The 18,652-nt window shown below is 36.0% G+C and overlaps 1 protein-coding gene across 1 annotated transcript in view; it reads left to right on the top strand.

Annotated features, from left to right (window-relative positions):
- The window catches only part of MBD2 (methyl-CpG binding domain protein 2), a 69,331-nt gene that overhangs the window by 20,612 nt on the left and 30,067 nt on the right, over positions 1 to 18,652 (top strand). The window contains exon 3 of the mRNA XM_017501116.2: positions 12,573 to 12,710. Coding sequence (XP_017356605.1) covers positions 12,573 to 12,710 — 138 coding nt within the window. The remainder of the gene's footprint in view (positions 1 to 12,572; positions 12,711 to 18,652) is intronic.

Here is an 18,652-nt window from a genome sequence, read left to right on the forward strand (position 1 = left end):
CATTTTTAAAATAAGTTATCTTCGAAAGTAATACCAACAACATATTAGGTGGCTCTATAAAGCAGAAAATGTATTTGTGGCTAATTAAGTAATAACTGTATTATGTCTTTTTTATGATAGTACAGTGTAAAGAAAGCTGAGAGCTTTAAAGTAGTAGAAATCTGAGGTAATGTTTTGCTTTGTGGTTGTAAATCTGGCTTAAGTACATTATTGTATGGTTTTGTTTTGTTTTATTTTGTTTTCTTTTGAGACAGAGTCTCACTGTCACCCATGCTGGAATGCAATGGCACAATCTTGACTTACTGCAACCTCCGACCCCCAGGTTCAAGCGATTCTTCCTGTCTCAGCCTCCTGAGTAGCTGGGATTACAGGCACCCACCACCACACCCGGTTAATTTTTGTATTTTTAGTGGAGATGGGGTTTTGCCATGTTGGCCAGGTTGGTCTCAAACTCCTGACCTCAGGTGATCTGCCTGCCTTGGCCTCCCGAAGTGCTGGGATCCCAGGCATGAGCCATCGCACCCGGCCTGTTTTGTTTTTTAAACCCTTATCTTGAAAGAATTAGAGATTTAATTGACAAAATAAACATTGAAACAAGCTAAATTATAATTTACATTAATTATAAGCTATGATTTTAATATATCTTTCATATCAGAGGTGAATTACTAGTGATGAATTATATCTTTAGATGTGATTGGAAAGATGTCTTTTGAAGAATTCTGCAAACTGGTTTTTAATTATTTTAGGATGGGTGGGTAGGGTAAAGTGGGCATTGTCTTTAATCTCTACTACTATTTTTGCAGTACCTGCTTCAGATATATCAAACTCAATCTTAACCTTACCCTGAAAATCTATTCCGTTCTTGATTACATTATACCTTATTGATTTTCTTGACACTGCCATAATTATTTCCAGCCACCACCTCCATCTCTTCAGCTGACATTGTTGAAATAGCAAGCAGGTTACTGAAGATACTCCATTAGGTTAATGGAAAAAGACTAGAGAAAGATTTGGAAGTCATCAGCTGCATTTATATTTGAAGTCACAAGCAGATTTCTTAGAGCTTACTTAAAGGGAAAAGTTACAGAGCAGCATATCCAGGAGAACATTCTGTGATGATGGGACTCTTTTCAGCCACAGCCACAGTTGGCTGTTGAGTGCTTGACATGTGGTTAGTCTGACTGAATAACTCAGTTTTAGTTTTACTTTAAATAGCCAGATGTACCTAGTGGCTGTCCTGTTGAACAGCACAGTTCCAGAGCTTTGCCTCTCAATATGCAAATAAAAACCAAACCTTTGCTTCAAAAGCTAAATATTGTTTAGGCATTTATGTTTGTTTTTAAAGAGGAGATGTTTCAGGATTTCACAGATGTGACTGTCAACATTTTTAGCAGGGAACTGGGAGGAGAGGCAAGATATTAAAATTTAATTGGAGATACTCTAGGATTGGATAAAGAAGAGTACAGTGATTCTAAGTGCAAGATATGTGTAGGGGACTTCAAGTAGCTTGGTTTGTCACTAGAAGCTTATTTTAATGTTTTAGATGTATAAACATACTGAATTTGTGTTTCTAGGTCTTAACATCAGATGTTTCATAAATCTACAAAACTAATAAAATTCAAGTTCCCTAACATTAATGTGACATATAACATATTTTACAAATTGCTTGCAATATGAATATGGTATGGAATAAATTATTTTTTATTTTGGCTTGAGAGCTCTAGTATCTTGGAAAGACTCAGGTCTTTCATCACATTTCTCTATTCACCCAAAATGGATACATTTCAAAATAAAGAACATTATATTCTCTTGAATGGAATCAGTTGTATGTTAAGTCTGCCATTATTTATTTCTCATGAATTATCTTGGTTTAAAGTGGTAGTATGTTATCGTGAGTATAAACACAGTCTTGGATTGTATAGGGCTGTATACTAGGTTCTCAATCACATGATCCAGAAAGTACTTGTTTTAATTATCCTCAATAATAATTTTTGTGGAGAGCTCATCTATCTTGGGGGCAATATCTGTGTAGTTTGAGAAACCCTTTGTGGTGAAGAATCAGATTTGGGTATATAGACGATTTGGGAAGGGATGAAACTAGAAGTAGGGAGAATAGTTGGCTGTTTTAGTCTACAAAAATAAGATGGCCTGAATTAATCCTCTGGCAGGAAGTATGGAAAGGTGAGACCCGAGAAATTAGATATAAGTACCTGATGGTTACAGAAAGAGAATTGATGGCTGCAACAATTTTGGCTTTGGTCACTTGGGGTGGGGAAGTCAGGGAGTAGGGGAATTAGGGCAAGTTTGGGGGTGGAGTGAGGAAGATGAGTTAAAATAGTTTTTTTCCTTGGACTTCCAAAAGGACCTTGGGGACCCCCAGGAATTCTCAGGTCACACTTTGAGAACTCCGTTCCCAGTGTTTTGTCATTGATAATGCCAAAAATAAGGACAAATGAAGTGTATCTTGTCACTCTGTAGGCCCATGGATTAAACGAGTAAATGAATCTTGTGGCGAGTAAGAGGACCTTCCAGAAAGGAAATAGGAGAATCAAGAGAATGTGGTACTACAGAAGCCTGGAAAACAAGGTTTTCCTTAGAGATCAGGGAGGATAGACGTTATCTATTGGATTTCCAATATGAGCAACTGGTGACTTTACATAACCAGTTTATTATGAATAGAAAGGATCAGAAGTCCTATCTAGAATGCCAGAAAGTTTCCGGGAAATGAGAAATTAGAAACACAATGTGCCTGTTCTTTCATATGTTTTAAAATTTTATTACTTGGTTAAGTAATTTGGGCACAGAGTGAAAAATGTCTCCCTCTCTCCTGTTTCAGTCCCAGTCCTCTTCTTTAGAAGAAACTTGTTAATGAGTCTTTCTGTATGTCCGTCTAGAGCTTATATGCATTTACAAACATGTACACATATGTGCATTTTTACCCCTTTCCACAAAAACGGTTGGACTACTCTTAAGAAGCTTGAATGAGCGGTGGAAGAGAGAAGACGATATTCAGAAGAGAATGCATTATCAAAGAAAATGCTTGGAAGGAACCAATAGAGAGGCAGGGAGTTTTCTAATTTGGGCAACCATGCCTCAGACCTCCAGAAACCTTTGAATTGTGTGCAATTTTTTGTGTGTGTATACATTTTATTGTTGTTGAGACAGGGTCTTACTTTCTTGCCTAGGGGGAAGTGCAGTGGTGCCATCACAGCACTCAGCCTTGACCTCCTGGGCTCAGGTGTTCCTCCCATCTCAGCCTCCTGAGTAGCTGGGGCTACAGGTGCAGGCCACCACTCCTGGCTGATTTTTTGCATTTTTTTTGTAGTGACAGTTTTGCCATGTTGCCCACGCTGGTCTCAAACTCATGAGCACAACTGATCCACCTGCCTTGGCCTCCCAAAGTGCTAGGATTACAGGAGTGAGCCACTGCATCCAGCCTTGTATACATTTTTCTAAGAAAGCTTATCTTCATCAAATTCTCAATGGAATCTGTAACTGAAAAATAACCACTTTTTTTAAAATCAGGAGAAGGAGCTTGGCGGAAGATGTGAGGGAGTAGGTGAAGAGCCAGGTCACTTGCTGCAGCTCAGATTAGGCATTTATTTGCCTATGGATTTTTCAGTTACTGAAGTTAATGCCTTACTGGGCTGACTTATTTCTGCCTAAGGTACTTCATGGCCACTTCATCACCAGAGCCCTGTGGTAGGACCATTGTGGTTACCAGCTCCTGGTAGGGCATAGTGTGGTAAGAACTACCTCTTGGCTTCTACCTTCCTAGGATTCCTCCATCCAAATGGAAAACAAAGGCTTCATTTATTCCACCAACGCTCCTGACCTATGGAGAAAGTAAAATTACTTCCAAAGATACTGATACTCTTTTTGTCAGTTGTTAAAGTCTTGCTCAACGGATTGTCTTCTGTTCTCTGTAGATAAAGCGGGGGCAGGGAAGGAGAAGAATAGGTTATAGGTGATAAGTCTAGCATTTCTAGACCCTAAAGTGCCTCCAAGGGATAAGTGTGGGCCACTGTTGAGTACAGGTTTCTATTAATTTGATAGTGAAATTAAAAATAGAAGTGAGGAGCAAGTAGCTGCTATAGTTTGATGATTATTTTGATGATGATGATGATGATGATGACCTAGATTGATGATTATTTTGATGATGATGATGATGATGATGACCTAGATACATGGTGCTGTGGAGCAGAAGTGGACAGGTTCTAAACCTCTTGAAAATAGGATTGACTGGTTTTGCTGATGAATTGTGTGTAGAGCATAACAGAAAAAGAGTACTTAAAGGTGAGTTCTTGGTTTTTAGATTAAGTGGGTAGATTGAGGTGCCATTTATTGTGGTAGTGTTAGGGAAATAATTTATATGAGTAAATCAATTTTGAATATTCAAAGTTTGAGATGCTATACAAAAACCAGAAGGAAAAGCTTTCCATATGGAGGGGGTAGCCAGTGTTAATTCCCTAAGGAAGGATGCACTCCTGAAGACAAAAAGGTCAGGTTGGCTGGAGCTTAGTGAGCAGGGGAGGAGTACTAGGTGTGGTTAAAGTAGGCAAGCCTGGCCAAAGCAGTCATAGGGCTGTGCCAGCCAGCATAAGGAATAGTGTAGAATGCAGTTTGAGGGTTTTATGTAGGGGGAAATATGACTGCTTTGACTGCGTGTGGAAAATGTAGAGATACAGAGGTGGAAGTAGGAGGCCAGTTAGGAAGCTGTTTTATTTGTCCAGGTGGGGGATGATGGTGACTTGGACAGTACTGGTTTAATGAATGAATAAAGGAAGAAAGGGTAAGATGTAGCAAAGGACACTAGAATGAATTTATATTGATCTTGTTCAAATAACTGCTAATTTTATATATAGAGATAGTTTTAGTGAGTGAATACATAAAGGATATTTATCTTTAGCTGATAAATCTTTAGCTAATGAAAATAATCAGAAGGTTATTAGCTATTAATAGTACTGTTCCATTTGAGTCATGTAGACATTGATTGGCTAGAGATTGCTAGGAAGCAAAGAGTGAACAGAAGAATGTTAGCCATGCTAGCAATAGGCCTGCTGATGGGAATGATTTGTTCAGTATGGTATTAGCTTGATCGTATTATAAACGAGTGCTTCAAATGTGTCTAAGTGTGTGACAACTTTTTGAGAGGGTCTGGATTTGCTAATAATGAGGGTAGATTCGGAGATAGAGTTGTCCATAGTATGTATGGCTTTAACAAGATTTGTTTGTATGCCCAGGTGTTCTGTTGACAAGCAAGGTCTATTTTTCCAACTTTTATAGGTCCTGAAGAGTTCACCTAACTTGTAGACTCCAGGTCAGCAATAGAATTAAGCCCTACAGCAAACCATTTGTGTCACTATTTCCATAGTTCTCCCAAGGATGTGTATATAGTTCATGCCAACTGAGAAGTAAAGGAGATGATTAATTCCATGTAATAACTGTCTGAGTAGGCTCTAGGATATCTGGTTGAAAGTCTCTGGCATCTTTGGTGATGCCTGTTAATGACCTTACATTAACTAAAGCTCCAATAAGTTATTTTTTAAGCAGAACTCTGGAAAATTTTGTTTTCATTGTTGAATTGCAATCCTTCATTCTTCTGTTAACAGGTGTAGTCCTTTTTAATGAGCTCAGAGTGTAATCCATCCATTCTATTAATATTTTAATATGCCATTGATCTTCTTTAAAAAAAATCTTGTCTCAACTTGGGATATTAGACTAAGTGGATTTTCTGCATAAACATCATGGATACCAGATAATTTTTTAACTTTTTGTAAAAGTCTGTGAAGTTGCACAATTTAGTTTTATAGAAATCACTGAATTGTACATTTTAAAATGATAAGTTTTATGGTATGTGAATTAATTAAAATCTTATGAAGAATTGTAAGGCACTTCCATTGTTGGCATTTGATTTTGTGGAAAGACATTCACTATGGACTACCATATATATTCTGGAGCAAACCTGCAATTACTTTTTAGGATAGGCTTGATTTGACCTAAAGGTATCACTCAGGCACACCTTTGAATGAGGGACAGGTTTGTTTCTGGGAAACCTTAACAGGGTAAATCTCTAAATTTCAATAGCATGTTCAATAACCTGCTTATATTAAAGAAATAGCTGCTATTTATTTAGAATTTGTACCAACATGACTATAAACTATAAACTTGTTTTACGAAGGGCTGATTTTTTTTCTTTTTTTTTTTTATGACTATGTATTGATGGTCCAGTCAGTGCCTGGCACGTAGTAGGCACTCAGTATTTGTTCAATGAGCAACTGAATGAAAGCTGCATTTGTAGCAGCAGCAGCAGCAGGAGCGGCATAACGTGCATTATCTTATTTGATTTTTATAAGAATCTTATGCAATAGCTATTATTATTCTCATTTCCAGATGAGGCAAGTGACCTTATAGTCTCTGCTTCTCAAATTGGGGCATGAGTATCTTTTGGGGAGTGTGTGGTGCATGCAAAAACCACAGAATTAACATTGACACTTGAATAATACTTGGAAGTGTCTGTTTTATTTGAACATTTTGGGTAGGTAGAGTAACATTTTTACCTTAAACATGGCTAATGTTTAAGGTAAAGGGCAAAATTTGCATGAATTGTAAAGATAAAATGAGTTCACTAGGCTTGGGCCCTAGAATATGTACAACTTGAACATATTTACATACAGCTTTATTTCAAAGCACAGACTGAAAAAAAGTGGTATTTACGATATAGTATAGTGTAAGTCCCTGGTGTTCAAACTATGCCGTGTGGAGGCTTTACATGATACATATCGACATGGATGGTTTTAAAAGAATCCGTTTTGATATCTTTAAGTTCCATATACACTCTTTCCTTCAACTGATCTGAGAATGTAACCTATGATAGAAGTATACATTATTTTTCTGTAATTCTCCTTTATAGTCAACCTCCCATTTTACAGAACAGCATACTTCTCACTTGTATGCAATATTACCATGGTACAAAATGATGGAGATCTCATAAAGGGACACTGTGAGATACTGGATTGAGAACATGAAAGATTCAAACAGTCAGTTCTTTCCACAAGCACAGTTTTTGCTTTCTACAAAATTTAGAGGACTTTATGTAGATGTTGACTGATTTTTAAAATTTTTTGATGGTTCACTGTTACGTTCTATCATAAAACTCAAAGGGAGTTCAGAGAATTTGAATGACATGGAATAAAATTCATTCTACTCATTTATGTGAACAAGGTTTCTTAGTACTACATCTATAAAAAAGGAAGAATAGGAGTAGATGCTATACCTTGTCCCATTCTAGCAATTAATAATATGCACTTGAGAATATAAAACTATTTAAAAAATCCTTTTCATTAAGTTATATATGCATATATATATATATATATACACACACACAATAAATTTCTATCTTTTATGTGTAGTTATATATTGTAATGCTTTATTTTGGTCACTTACATACTAATAATTGTAATAAACCAGAAGAAATTTATTGTTTTATCACCAAGAGCTTTATGGTCACAGAAGGTTAAATAATTTCATGATATATAAATGATCAGTAAAAGATTATCAAGTTTAAAATGGAAAATGACTTTGGAAGTGGAATTATTCAAAGAGCAATGAGAATGAAAATTTATAACCATTGAGAGTTTGTTCATATATACACAGGTAATGGTGGGTATCTTTAGATTTTGTTAGAGGTAACAGTTTATTATTAAAGTATTGGCATTTACTTCTGATAAGTGCATCCATTGCAACTGATTATGAAATATTCTTGCTGACTTTAAAATGCAGGTGGGGTATATATATTTTCAGATTTCTTGTAACGGGTAGAAATGAAAAAATATTTGATACCCACTGGCTTATGATGCGTGTTCTTCATCTACCTCTTTAGGTATTCTGTAGTATCCTTAATCATATGAAATCACTGGAAGGTTACCCAATAATTAGACCCTTTCCGACTCACCTTTACTGAGTTGTTCTTTAAGACTTATGTTCTTGGTTTTTATGGAAAGTCACTGAAAAAAGAAAAAGCATTTGAAATCTGCTTAATATTTGTTGTGAAGTTGAGTGCCTTTATTAATTTTCTTCTAGATTTAATACCTGGACTTTGTTTGTTTTCCTCATTATTTGGTATGCGTCGTCCTTTTTGACCATGATATCTGTACAATTGAATGTTTCTCTTTTTGCCCAGGCCCCTTGAACATTCAGATCCACATTTCATACTCGGCTCTAGTATCACTATTGATCTTTTCAAAAGGATATCTGTTTTTTCCTTTTTCTTGATTTTCTGATTTTAAAAATTTTGTGTATTTGTCCTTTGGGAGTGTACAAAAGACATATCTCAGATACTTATTGGAAAGATGGGAAGTAAAATTTTTAAAAATAAGAAAGATTTATCTTTATATTCATCCCTGCAACTAGGGGAATAAAATAGATTCTCAAGAAAAATATTTTCAACCTAATACATTATTATGAAATTTATTAAATTTTGATTTGAGGGATAGTCTGTACATAGATTTGTCAAAGGTTGGAAACTTAGCTTTGATATTGGAATGTGTTTACCAGTTTAATTTTGTAACAAAGAATTTCTGCTTCACTTTTTCTTATATTGAAACGGTAGCTTGCATGTACATCAACAGCTTTAATCTTGTCCCATAAAAAAGTGTTTGGCATTTAACTCTGAAGTTGATGGTAGATTGGTTCTTTTGATTCTAAACTGTAGAAAAACTCCAGACACACAACTGGGCATAAATTAATAGTGACTCAGGGCAGTCCTCAGGGAAGAGGTAATAGAATTTACTGTTTCTGTGACAGTTTCTGGGAAAACTTGTTAGTCCAGCTTTACAGATTACTCAACTTCTTATGCTATTGTTTTAGAATACTAAATTAAAGACATTTGGTTTTCTGTAATCAGAGCTTCTAGGCCAGTTAAAAGGAGAAAAAATATTAAAAACCAAAATAAGATTGAAGAATAATGCGGCACATTTTGGATAATGTCCCATTCTGTGCCGATGGGGAATGAACTGTCTTATTAGACAGTGGAAGTTAATTGTATATCTTGAATATTTCAGCCAGGTTTTTCTTTTAATTTTTTTTACTGCACAAAAATATAAGTTAATGGAAAAACATCCCTCTTACCAGTGTAGCATCAATAGCATCAATATTGTAGCATCAATAGTTTGACATATTCCATGCTTCCTCACATTCCTTATGGATTCAGGATTCATAGTTTAGAACAGCTTAGAGTAGTTCCTGCTGCCTCCTGTCATCCTTGGTAACAATGAGAATCTCACAGACTTGAATATGTTTACACATGCAGACAGCTGCAAATACTTTGGTGTGTCTACTGAAGTAGACAGGTAATGCCACCTTTGTTCTAATACCAGCAGAGTATACCATTTTTTATCAAAGAACAGAGGCCAAGTGCAGTGGCTCACACCTGTAATCCCGGCACTTTGGGAAGCCAAGGCGGGTGGATCACAAGCTCAAGAGGTCGAAACCATCCTGGCCAACATGGTGAAACCCCATCTCTACTAAATACAAAAATTAGCTGGGCGTGGTGGCGCATGCCTGTAGTCCCAGCTGCTCGGGAGGCTGAGGCAGGAGAATCGCTTGAACCTGGGAGGCGGATGTTGCAGTGAGCCGAGATCCTGCCACTGCACTCCAGCCTGATAACAGAGTGAGACTCCTCTCAAAAACAAAAACGTTAAATACCAAACAAGGTATATCATTTAATAACACATACTGATTTTACCTAATTAGTGACAAGAAGTTCCCTGTAAGCATTTATGTGTGAAGCTGCTTTAGGATTGAATATTGTCTGCTGTCTTTAATAGGTTGAGTGACTTTAGGGCCTCCAAATGGTCTAGATGTCATAAATCAGAGGTGTTCAAACTTTCTTTGCATCACAGAATGACCAGAAGAGCATTTAAAATGCATATCCCTGAGCCTCACACTTTGTAGAGCTGGCAACTTTAGTGGTTACTTTGCAGCTTGTTGCCAAATTTACACATTATATATTTTTTGAAAATCCATAAAGATAAAGCTAAATATCTGAGAAATAATACTGTTAGAGTCATTTGAGATGAGCATAGTTTTTAAAGGTAAGCAGAGACATTGGGAGAAAAAATGAGATAAAGGAATGACAGGATTGCCCAATACAAACATAGAGGAGGGCTGTGTCATGTGGGGAGGGGTAGAGGTGAGGACGCATAGTGGATCTAAATAATACTGTAATTGTAACAATTGTCAGATTATTGTGAGGCTTACCTTTCTAGGCATGCTAATCTTTAAATAGAGGTCACAAACTCAGTGCCTACAGGCCCAGACAGGTAATGCAAATGTGAGTTGTTGAGGAGTGTTGCAGCAGTAGACCCTGAGGCCACTAATGGACAGCCATTACAATCAGTCCCGGCCTATTGTTGCCAAACCAAGTCCATATTTCTAGATCTTTCAGTTTTTAAAAGAAGCTGGAATTCTGGATTTTATATGAAGACTCTAGATTTTTAGGTGCTGGCTTAGTTTATTAAAGGCACTAAAAACTGAACACTCATCTCTGGGTTGGGCTTGATCCACCTGCCACCAAGTTGCAATCTTTGTTTTAGAGCTTCTCCAAGTGTGGTCCCCGGATTAGCAGTATCAGTATCACCTGAAACCTTAACAGAAACAGATTCCTGGGCTCTGTCTCAAACCTGCCGAATGCCCAGTGCCAGGGATGAGACTCAGTCATCTGTGTTTTAACAAGCCCTCTGGGTGATTCTGATGCATGCTTACACTTGAGAACCACTGTTTTGGAGCATGCAGTTTCAATTGAAGTTGAAACTGCAATTTCTATGTGGGGTTAGTATTAAAGACAGAAGTTCATCAAATATCCTGTAAATTTATCAAATTTATTTCTGTATCAAAAATATATCAGATATTTTTTGTTTTCAGGTATATATAACTTTTCATATTTTTTGCCAGAATCAGAACATACAATAATTGTGTTTTCTCCCTTTTCTTTCTTGTTAAGAGTATTGCAAATCAACTTAATAGCAGTTCTGTGCCACGTTTTGACCTCACTAGAACACATCTTAGACTTTATTTATTGGTTGATTAAAACTAGATAAATAAGTGATGTGGCTTTCAGCTTCAATGTTAAGTCTCCTTTAAAAGTATTAAATATAATATTCAGTAAGTCCTCACTTAATGTTGATAGGTTCTTGGACACTGACTTAGCCAAATGATGTATAATGAAACCTATTTACTCTAACTGATATAAACAAAAATTAAGTTCCCATGGCATATTTCTGGTCACAAAACATCTCAAACTTATAAATAAAGACCAAAACACTTCTAATGATAAACATTGAAATTAATGTGAGCTCTATGCACGTTTAAGAAAGATTATTCACCCACTGATTCCAGTTCAGGGTCGTGGGTGGCCAGAGCCTCTTTCAGCAACTCAGGGTACCAGGTGGGACCCCACCCTGGACAGGACCCCATCCCATCACAGGTCACACTCATACTTGCTCAGGCAGGGACCATGGGGATGAACCACTGAACGTAAAGTACACTCACCTTCCCAAGGTGAGAGGAAACAGGAGTAGGTAGAGAAAACCCAAACAGACCTGGGGAGAACATGCTAACTTCACACAGATGGGCTTAGGCTGGGAATGGATTATTTTTTTTCTCATCGTTATAACAAAATGACATTGAACAAAATGACATTATTCAAAGACCTATGATATATTAAGAATAAGGAATACTTTCTTATCACATTTTTCTAAATTGAGTTCTGTTTGCTGGAATTAGAATTTCCATTTCTACTTACCTACTTTTATATGAAAGAGGTTAATTTATGTGGTTTTATGTAAGTCTGGCCTCCTAACTGCTGATCAAGTTGTTTATATTTTAATGTCCAAGTATATCAATATCTTCCTCCATTTGCAGAATGTAGAAATGTTTGCTATCCTGATTGTTATCCTTAAAGTTCTTCCCTGGGTGTGGTGGCTCATGCCTGTAATCCCAGCACTTTGGGAGGCTGAGGCCTGCAGATTGCTTGAGTCCAGGAATTTGAGACCAGCCTGGCAATGTAGGGAGACCCCATCTCTACAAAAAATACAAAAAAATTAGCCTAGTGTGGTGGCACGTGCTTATAGTCCCAGCTACTCGAGAGGCTGAGGTGGGAGGATTGCTTGATCCCAGGAGGTCGAGGCTGCTGTGAGCCATGATCATGCCACTGTGCTCCAGCCTGGGCAACATTGAGACCCTGTCTCTAAACAAACCCCAAAGTTCTTTTTTTGTATAAACCAACAGTAAACATTTGTCCATTTAAAAGTTTTTAGTACCTTGCTAATCAGATATGAACTTTATATTGAGAATATTCTTACACTTAAAAGTATACAAAAAGCTTTTTATTTATTTTGAGGAAACTTCATGCATGTATTACATATTAAGTGCTTTAAATGCACTTTGGAGTATTTAAAATGCTGCAGTAGACTGAGAAGTTTGAAACAATTTGATTTAAAGTAATAGATTTTTGAACTAGAAGTCATCTGACTGTATTAATATTTTAAATAAAAATACGTTTCTATTCACAGGGTAAACCAGACTTGAATACAACATTGCCAATTAGACAAACAGCGTCAATTTTCAAACAACCAGTAACCAAAGTCACAAATCATCCTAGTAATAAAGTGAAATCAGACCCACAACGAATGAATGAACAGCCACGTCAGGTAAGGATCTAATTCATTCTCCAATCTTATTTTTTGAAAAATACCAGTATTTTTACCAGACATAATTCAAATAAATTCTGGTTAAAATGGAGCATATTTGGAAAGAAAATTGTTTTGTGTCCTTGGCTATTACATGAATGCTGGAGTATGCAAAATTTAGGTTAAATGTTTTAAGAAAAAATATAAGTTAATTAAGAATGAATCTAATTAATATTACGGACTAAATTTTTAGGCTTTTCGTGTGGTCATATACATCAGACTTGGCTCTGTCAATCTTAGTTTTTTAAAGATTATCTTTCCAAGAATAATATTTCATAGAAGAATAAAGCATGTAGTTTGTGTTGCTTAGTTTAAAAATATTTTCTATTATTTGGAAGCTAAAACTACTTTTTATTCTGATTTCTTATTTCGTGAAATCTGTCCCACCCCTTTTAAAAAACAGAATTAGATAAACTTTGTCAATAGGTATATTGTCCTGTGACTTCCATTTTTGTACAAATTTAATTAATTTTTCTCTTTCTTTATTGCTTCAAGCTGTATTCCACCAGAATCTTTTCTTAGAAAAAAAAAGCATTACATGAAAGGCCTCCCTGCTGCCTAATAATGCCATATAGCCCGGGGAGGGAGACTGGACAAAATGCTTAAACCTTCCAAGTAATCTTGCTTATTCACTCCCTAATTGTGGTCATAAAGCCTAGGTAGTTCATGAATTTTTAGTAGCAATTGGGGTGAGGGAGTGGAGGGAGAAACATCTGTGCATTTTTTTTCCTCTCCTTTCTCTGCCTCCTCCCACCTGAGTCCACCTAAGGATTAGAAACACTGATTTACCTACGACGATTATCTTTTGCTCTCGTATTCCCCTTTTAGATGTCTCACTCCACCTTTTCATTTGGATTTTGTTTTTCACTAGTCCTCCAAGGGTCTCATCTCCAGACTTCATAAAGGATTGGGCCAAAACTTTCAGACAGTTGCTCTAGAAGAAACTACATAAAGAAATTCAGTTCCCACATCCTCTGTAGTGTTTTTTCCTCTTCAGGTGAGCCAGGAAAACAGAAGATATTTGGAGCCACATTGGATCAGCATCTTGCTATAGATGTCTCAAGATTTGAAGTTCTAAACTTGCTTTACTGTTGGTCCCCAAGAGATTCAACAGGGGCCATGTAAGTGTATCACATCCAACATAAAAGATGCGTACCTGCATGTGCCTTTAGGCTCTTGTCACCACTTAGGTTTTCTTTGGGCCATTCAGCTTTCTGTGTGAGGCTTTTCCCTTCTGTTTTACTCCCACACCCAGTGATAGTTACCAAACCACTGGAAGTTGCAGTATATTCATTACAACAGGGAAGGAATTCTGCCATTCTGAACTTTGACCACCTTGATAAAGCCATTCCCTGGTTGTATTCTTTCTCAGATACTATCTAAAGTCTTGAACATCTTGTCCTTTGACTTTTTGGTGATTTTAAAAATCATTTCCCCGCAAAGGTATTTATTAATTGAAAATTTTGAAAGTATGTAATTGGGTAAAACAGATTTGCCCCAAAAATTCTGAAAGATGAAGGTGGAATGTAATCTTTAACTTAAAATGTTCCACGTTGGAAATTTGAATTGCCTTACTGAGATCAGATAGTATTTAATAGATTTTATCCTCATCTTTTCTTGCCAAATCATTCTCAATATAGTCAATAAACCCAAATGTTTTATTTAAACATCAATTGATTAGCAAATTCTGGCCATTTTAACAGTAATTTATTTTCTGCACCTAAATTCAGTCACAGTTAAAAAAAAACTCTAGTATTTATTTACTGGGTGTTTATCTGGCTATAAAGATATTGGTAACTTAGAAGTTTAAAGTTGAAGTAACCAGACTAGTTGCTCCTTGTTCTTTGGTATGTTAAATAGTTTTAAATTTTCTGTCTTTTATTACGGTGTATGAGATTATTCTCAAATGAAAGGTATGTGTCCAAAACGCTAAAGTTCCATCTCCTCTGTCTCTCCCCAGAAGCTTATGTCATTTCAATCCAGATCTTTTCAGGGTTTAATCTTCCTCTTAGCTTGCATAGACAGGAAGTGTTAAAATTATTTATCGGGCCACTTCTCCAAAAGCTTTGGCTGTTTTTCACTTTATCCTTATGGTACCTGACAATTTTTGTTGGATGCTTTTGATTATGCTAAGACATTAGTTGTCTTTTATCTTTCTTTATCTTCAATGTAAGAATTGAGGTAATATTTGACCGCTGTCTCACAAATAGAACGGTACATTGGGTAGAATATAGGAAAAAATAATACAAAGACAATTTTCATGTTAATGTTTTAAAAATCATGATCTGTTGTCCCAAGTATTCCAGTTTAGATTCAGTTAGTTAGTAAAGGGAAGATGTTGGTTTTAATTCTATTTTGATATACCTATGGCAGATGACTGTTAATCAGCTATTGTTATTGAGGAGATAGTTGGCAAAATATACATAGGCAAAAGTGATTCTTCCAGTTTTGCTATCCATTACTGGATTCATTGACTCAGTTGGTAATATAAATTGCCAAACATTCCATTTGGAGAAGTTATTTTTATCATAGAGTAAATGAATTAGACAATGAGGTTTCTATTTTTGAGGTTTGATAGATAGACATATTTTTATTCTTTATACCAAATTCTTTTAATAAGATGCTCAAGATAGTGGTATTGTAATTCCTTTTAAAGTGTTGAATTTTGAGGCCTGTAACTAGGATGAGGTTTCTGAATCTTAACTAGGCTCTACCGTGAAAAGATCTGAAACGTTTAGTTTACATGAGAAGCAATCATTAAAAATAATAATTCTGTCTTTTATAACCAACATCCTATGCCCAGGTCATTTATATGGCAGCCTAATTTGAGCCTAATTTGAAGTCTATAAAATATATAAATTATGAATTTTTAATGTATTGACTCCTTGAAAATGCCTTAGCTTTAAAAGTGCAAATTAGGGTATGTAAAGAAAAGTATTAAACAGAATTCAGCAGTGAGTTCTACTTATAATTAAAATTATAAGGTAGTGATGGAATTTGTAAAACCTAGTTATAATAGGGTAGTAGGCAGCCATTTTTGTATATAGCATCAGAGTATTTGATGATTGCTTGTCTTTTCTTTAGATTAAAAAGACCTCTGTAGTAGGGAGGAGGGAACTCTACCAATTATCAGACTATTATCCCAAACAGTAATCACTGAGATATCTTTATTCAGCTAGATGTATAAAACACATCTCAAGATCTTTTTAGTCTAATTGAGTTGTAATTTTTGCTGGTAACAATGCCTTTTCTAGTTTACCCACTGCATAATATGAAGAACTATCATTTCTGTTTCTTACTTTTTTGCTGCTGTCATCTTTGATACTATCTAGTCTCTTGATTGCTTCTTTTTCTCTTTTAGCCTCAAACCAAAGAATTTTCATCTTTGAACTATTACTTCTTACTTTTAATTATTAGATTATAGAGGACTAATAGGCTTTTGGTGTTTTTGACAGTCTTTGAATATTAATTATGTTTCTTACAGAATATTCACTTTTTTTGTAGGACTAATTGTTTAATCGTGAAAAAGCAGATTTGAATCTTCCACTTGATCTTAGATTTTTTTCCTTTTATTTCAGTTTGCCAATTCTCATTTCAATGATATGAAACTTTCCTTTACCCACTTCCAGAAGCTGTCCTTTTCTTTTAGAAGGAATTAAATGTATTAGAAGAAAGCTTCCTGATGAAAGATAAATTTTTAAAATGTGCATTTTATATGAAAAATGCATAAAATAGTTCAGCTTTCAATTGCCAAAACCCAGAGGGCTACTATTTCAGGCATTCTAGCAACATTTACTTGTTTCTAATCTCTAACAGTTATTTCTAGTACATTCTCATTATAATGTTCTTAATGAATGACAAATAGATAGGCTAAAGCACAGAGTCTCATGGAGGATATTATATTCCTTTGCTCTGGACAGAAAAATTGGCTGCCTGGACAGAGAAGATAGAGGATGTGTCCTATAACACTTAAAAATATTACTCTGGGTAATGTTGGGAAGATGCCATATACAAAGTGCCAAATGAATAGTAGACTAATGCAGGCAGGTGCTATAGGTGTTCAAGAAAAGTGAGGTTACTGTTGCTAGGAGGCTTGAAGAAATCTTTAGAAAAGGCATGAGATATATGCTGGACATATTTTTAAAATGTAAAAAATATTTTGTAACAATATTTTATGTTTCCATGGGCTAGATTCCCAGAAATATAATTAGTGTGAATATTTACATTTTTGATACATACTAGGAAATTGGTTTCCAAAGGGCTATACCAAATTAAAAGACTATCAAGAAGTTACGTTCATTCCAGTTTCAGCTTACCTTCTATAGCAGCAGTCCCCAACATTTTTGGCAACAGGGATTGCTTTCGTGGAAGACAATGTTTCCATGGACGAGATGAGGGGGAGGGGGATGGTTTTGGGATGAAACCATTCCACCTCAGATCATCAGGCTTTAGATTTTTATGAGGAGGGTGCAAACTAGATCCCTCACATGCACAGATCACAATGGGGTTCGTGCTCCTGTGAGAATCTAATGCTGCCACTGATCAGACAGGAGATGGAGCCAAAGTGGTAATGCTTTACCTTCTGCTGTGCTGCCCAGCTCCTCACAGGCTATGGATCGGCACCTGTCTGTGGACTGGGGGTTGAGGACCACTTTTCTATAGCTTTGAGTATTATTGTACTTGTTTTTGGGGGGCGGGTAATTCAGTAGTTTAAAAGGGTATTTTATTTTAAATTCATATTTTAATATGTAGAAAATTAAATAGACTGAGGCATTTGTGTTAAAATTTGAAAATGAGAAACATTTAGATAATTTTTAACTAGGGAGTAGCTTTTATATTATCCATCTGAAATGAACTTAAAGGTATCTCCTGGTGGCAAAAGCTATTCCAACATCTGTACTCTGCAGATGCACTCCCTCCTTCCTTCTCAGAGACCTCATCCAATGGAGTATGTCAGTTACCATTTATCTCCAGCCTGTCTCTAAACTGGCTTCTTCCTCAAAACATTTAAATATATTCAAATCCACCCATCTTAAAAAAAATTATACACCTTACTCCTTCTCCCCTTTTAGCATTTGTTCTCTTTCTTTTCTCGTTAAAGTCAGACTTCTTGGCATTGTGTGCATTTACGATCTGCCTTACCTCTGACTCAATGTTTATATCTCTGAAATAATAGCTTTTGTTCTTGCTGAAACTGTTCTTATCAGGATTGCCGATGTTCCTTGTTAAACTGAATGGACAAGTTTCAGTCTATAAATTTCTTGCCCTGCTTTAACATTAAACAATGTGACTACCACTCTTTCTGAAACATTAGCTTTCATTCTTTGACTCTATACTTTCTTGGTTTTCCTCTATACTTTTCTATTTTCTCAATCTCCTTCTTAGATTCTTCTGTCTCTATCTGTCTTTTAAAATGTCGAGGTTTCCCAGGGAATACTATGCTTTCTTTTTTGTATGTAAACCCTCCAGGGATGATTTCATTCATTCCCATGACTTCAATTATCATCCGTATGTTAATGATTCCCAAATTTATGTCTTCATCCTGAGCTTCAGTCATTTGTGTCAATTCACCTACTAACATTGTTCACTTGGAAGTCTCACCAGCACCTGTAATTTATCTCTTTATCTCTCTAAACTCCTTTATCATCCGATCAAATCTGCCTTTTATTAGATGTGCTTTATCTCAGTGAAAAGACCACTGTCCACTTGGCTGCCTAAGCTGGAAACCCAAGCATCATCCTTGATTCTTCCTATCTTTCACCTTAGGCATCTAGTTAGCCAGCAGGTACTATTGATCCTGCCTCCTGTATGTTCACTTACCCCATTCTGATACCAGGTAACTATCATTCATTTCATCTCATCTCTCTCTCTCTGCTGCTTGTCTTTTTTTTTTTTTTTTTTTT

This window comes from Cebus imitator, unplaced genomic scaffold, assembly GCF_001604975.1.
Source record: "Cebus imitator isolate Cc_AM_T3 unplaced genomic scaffold, Cebus_imitator-1.0 Scaffold278, whole genome shotgun sequence".
Lineage (NCBI taxonomy): Eukaryota > Metazoa > Chordata > Mammalia > Primates > Cebidae > Cebus > Cebus imitator.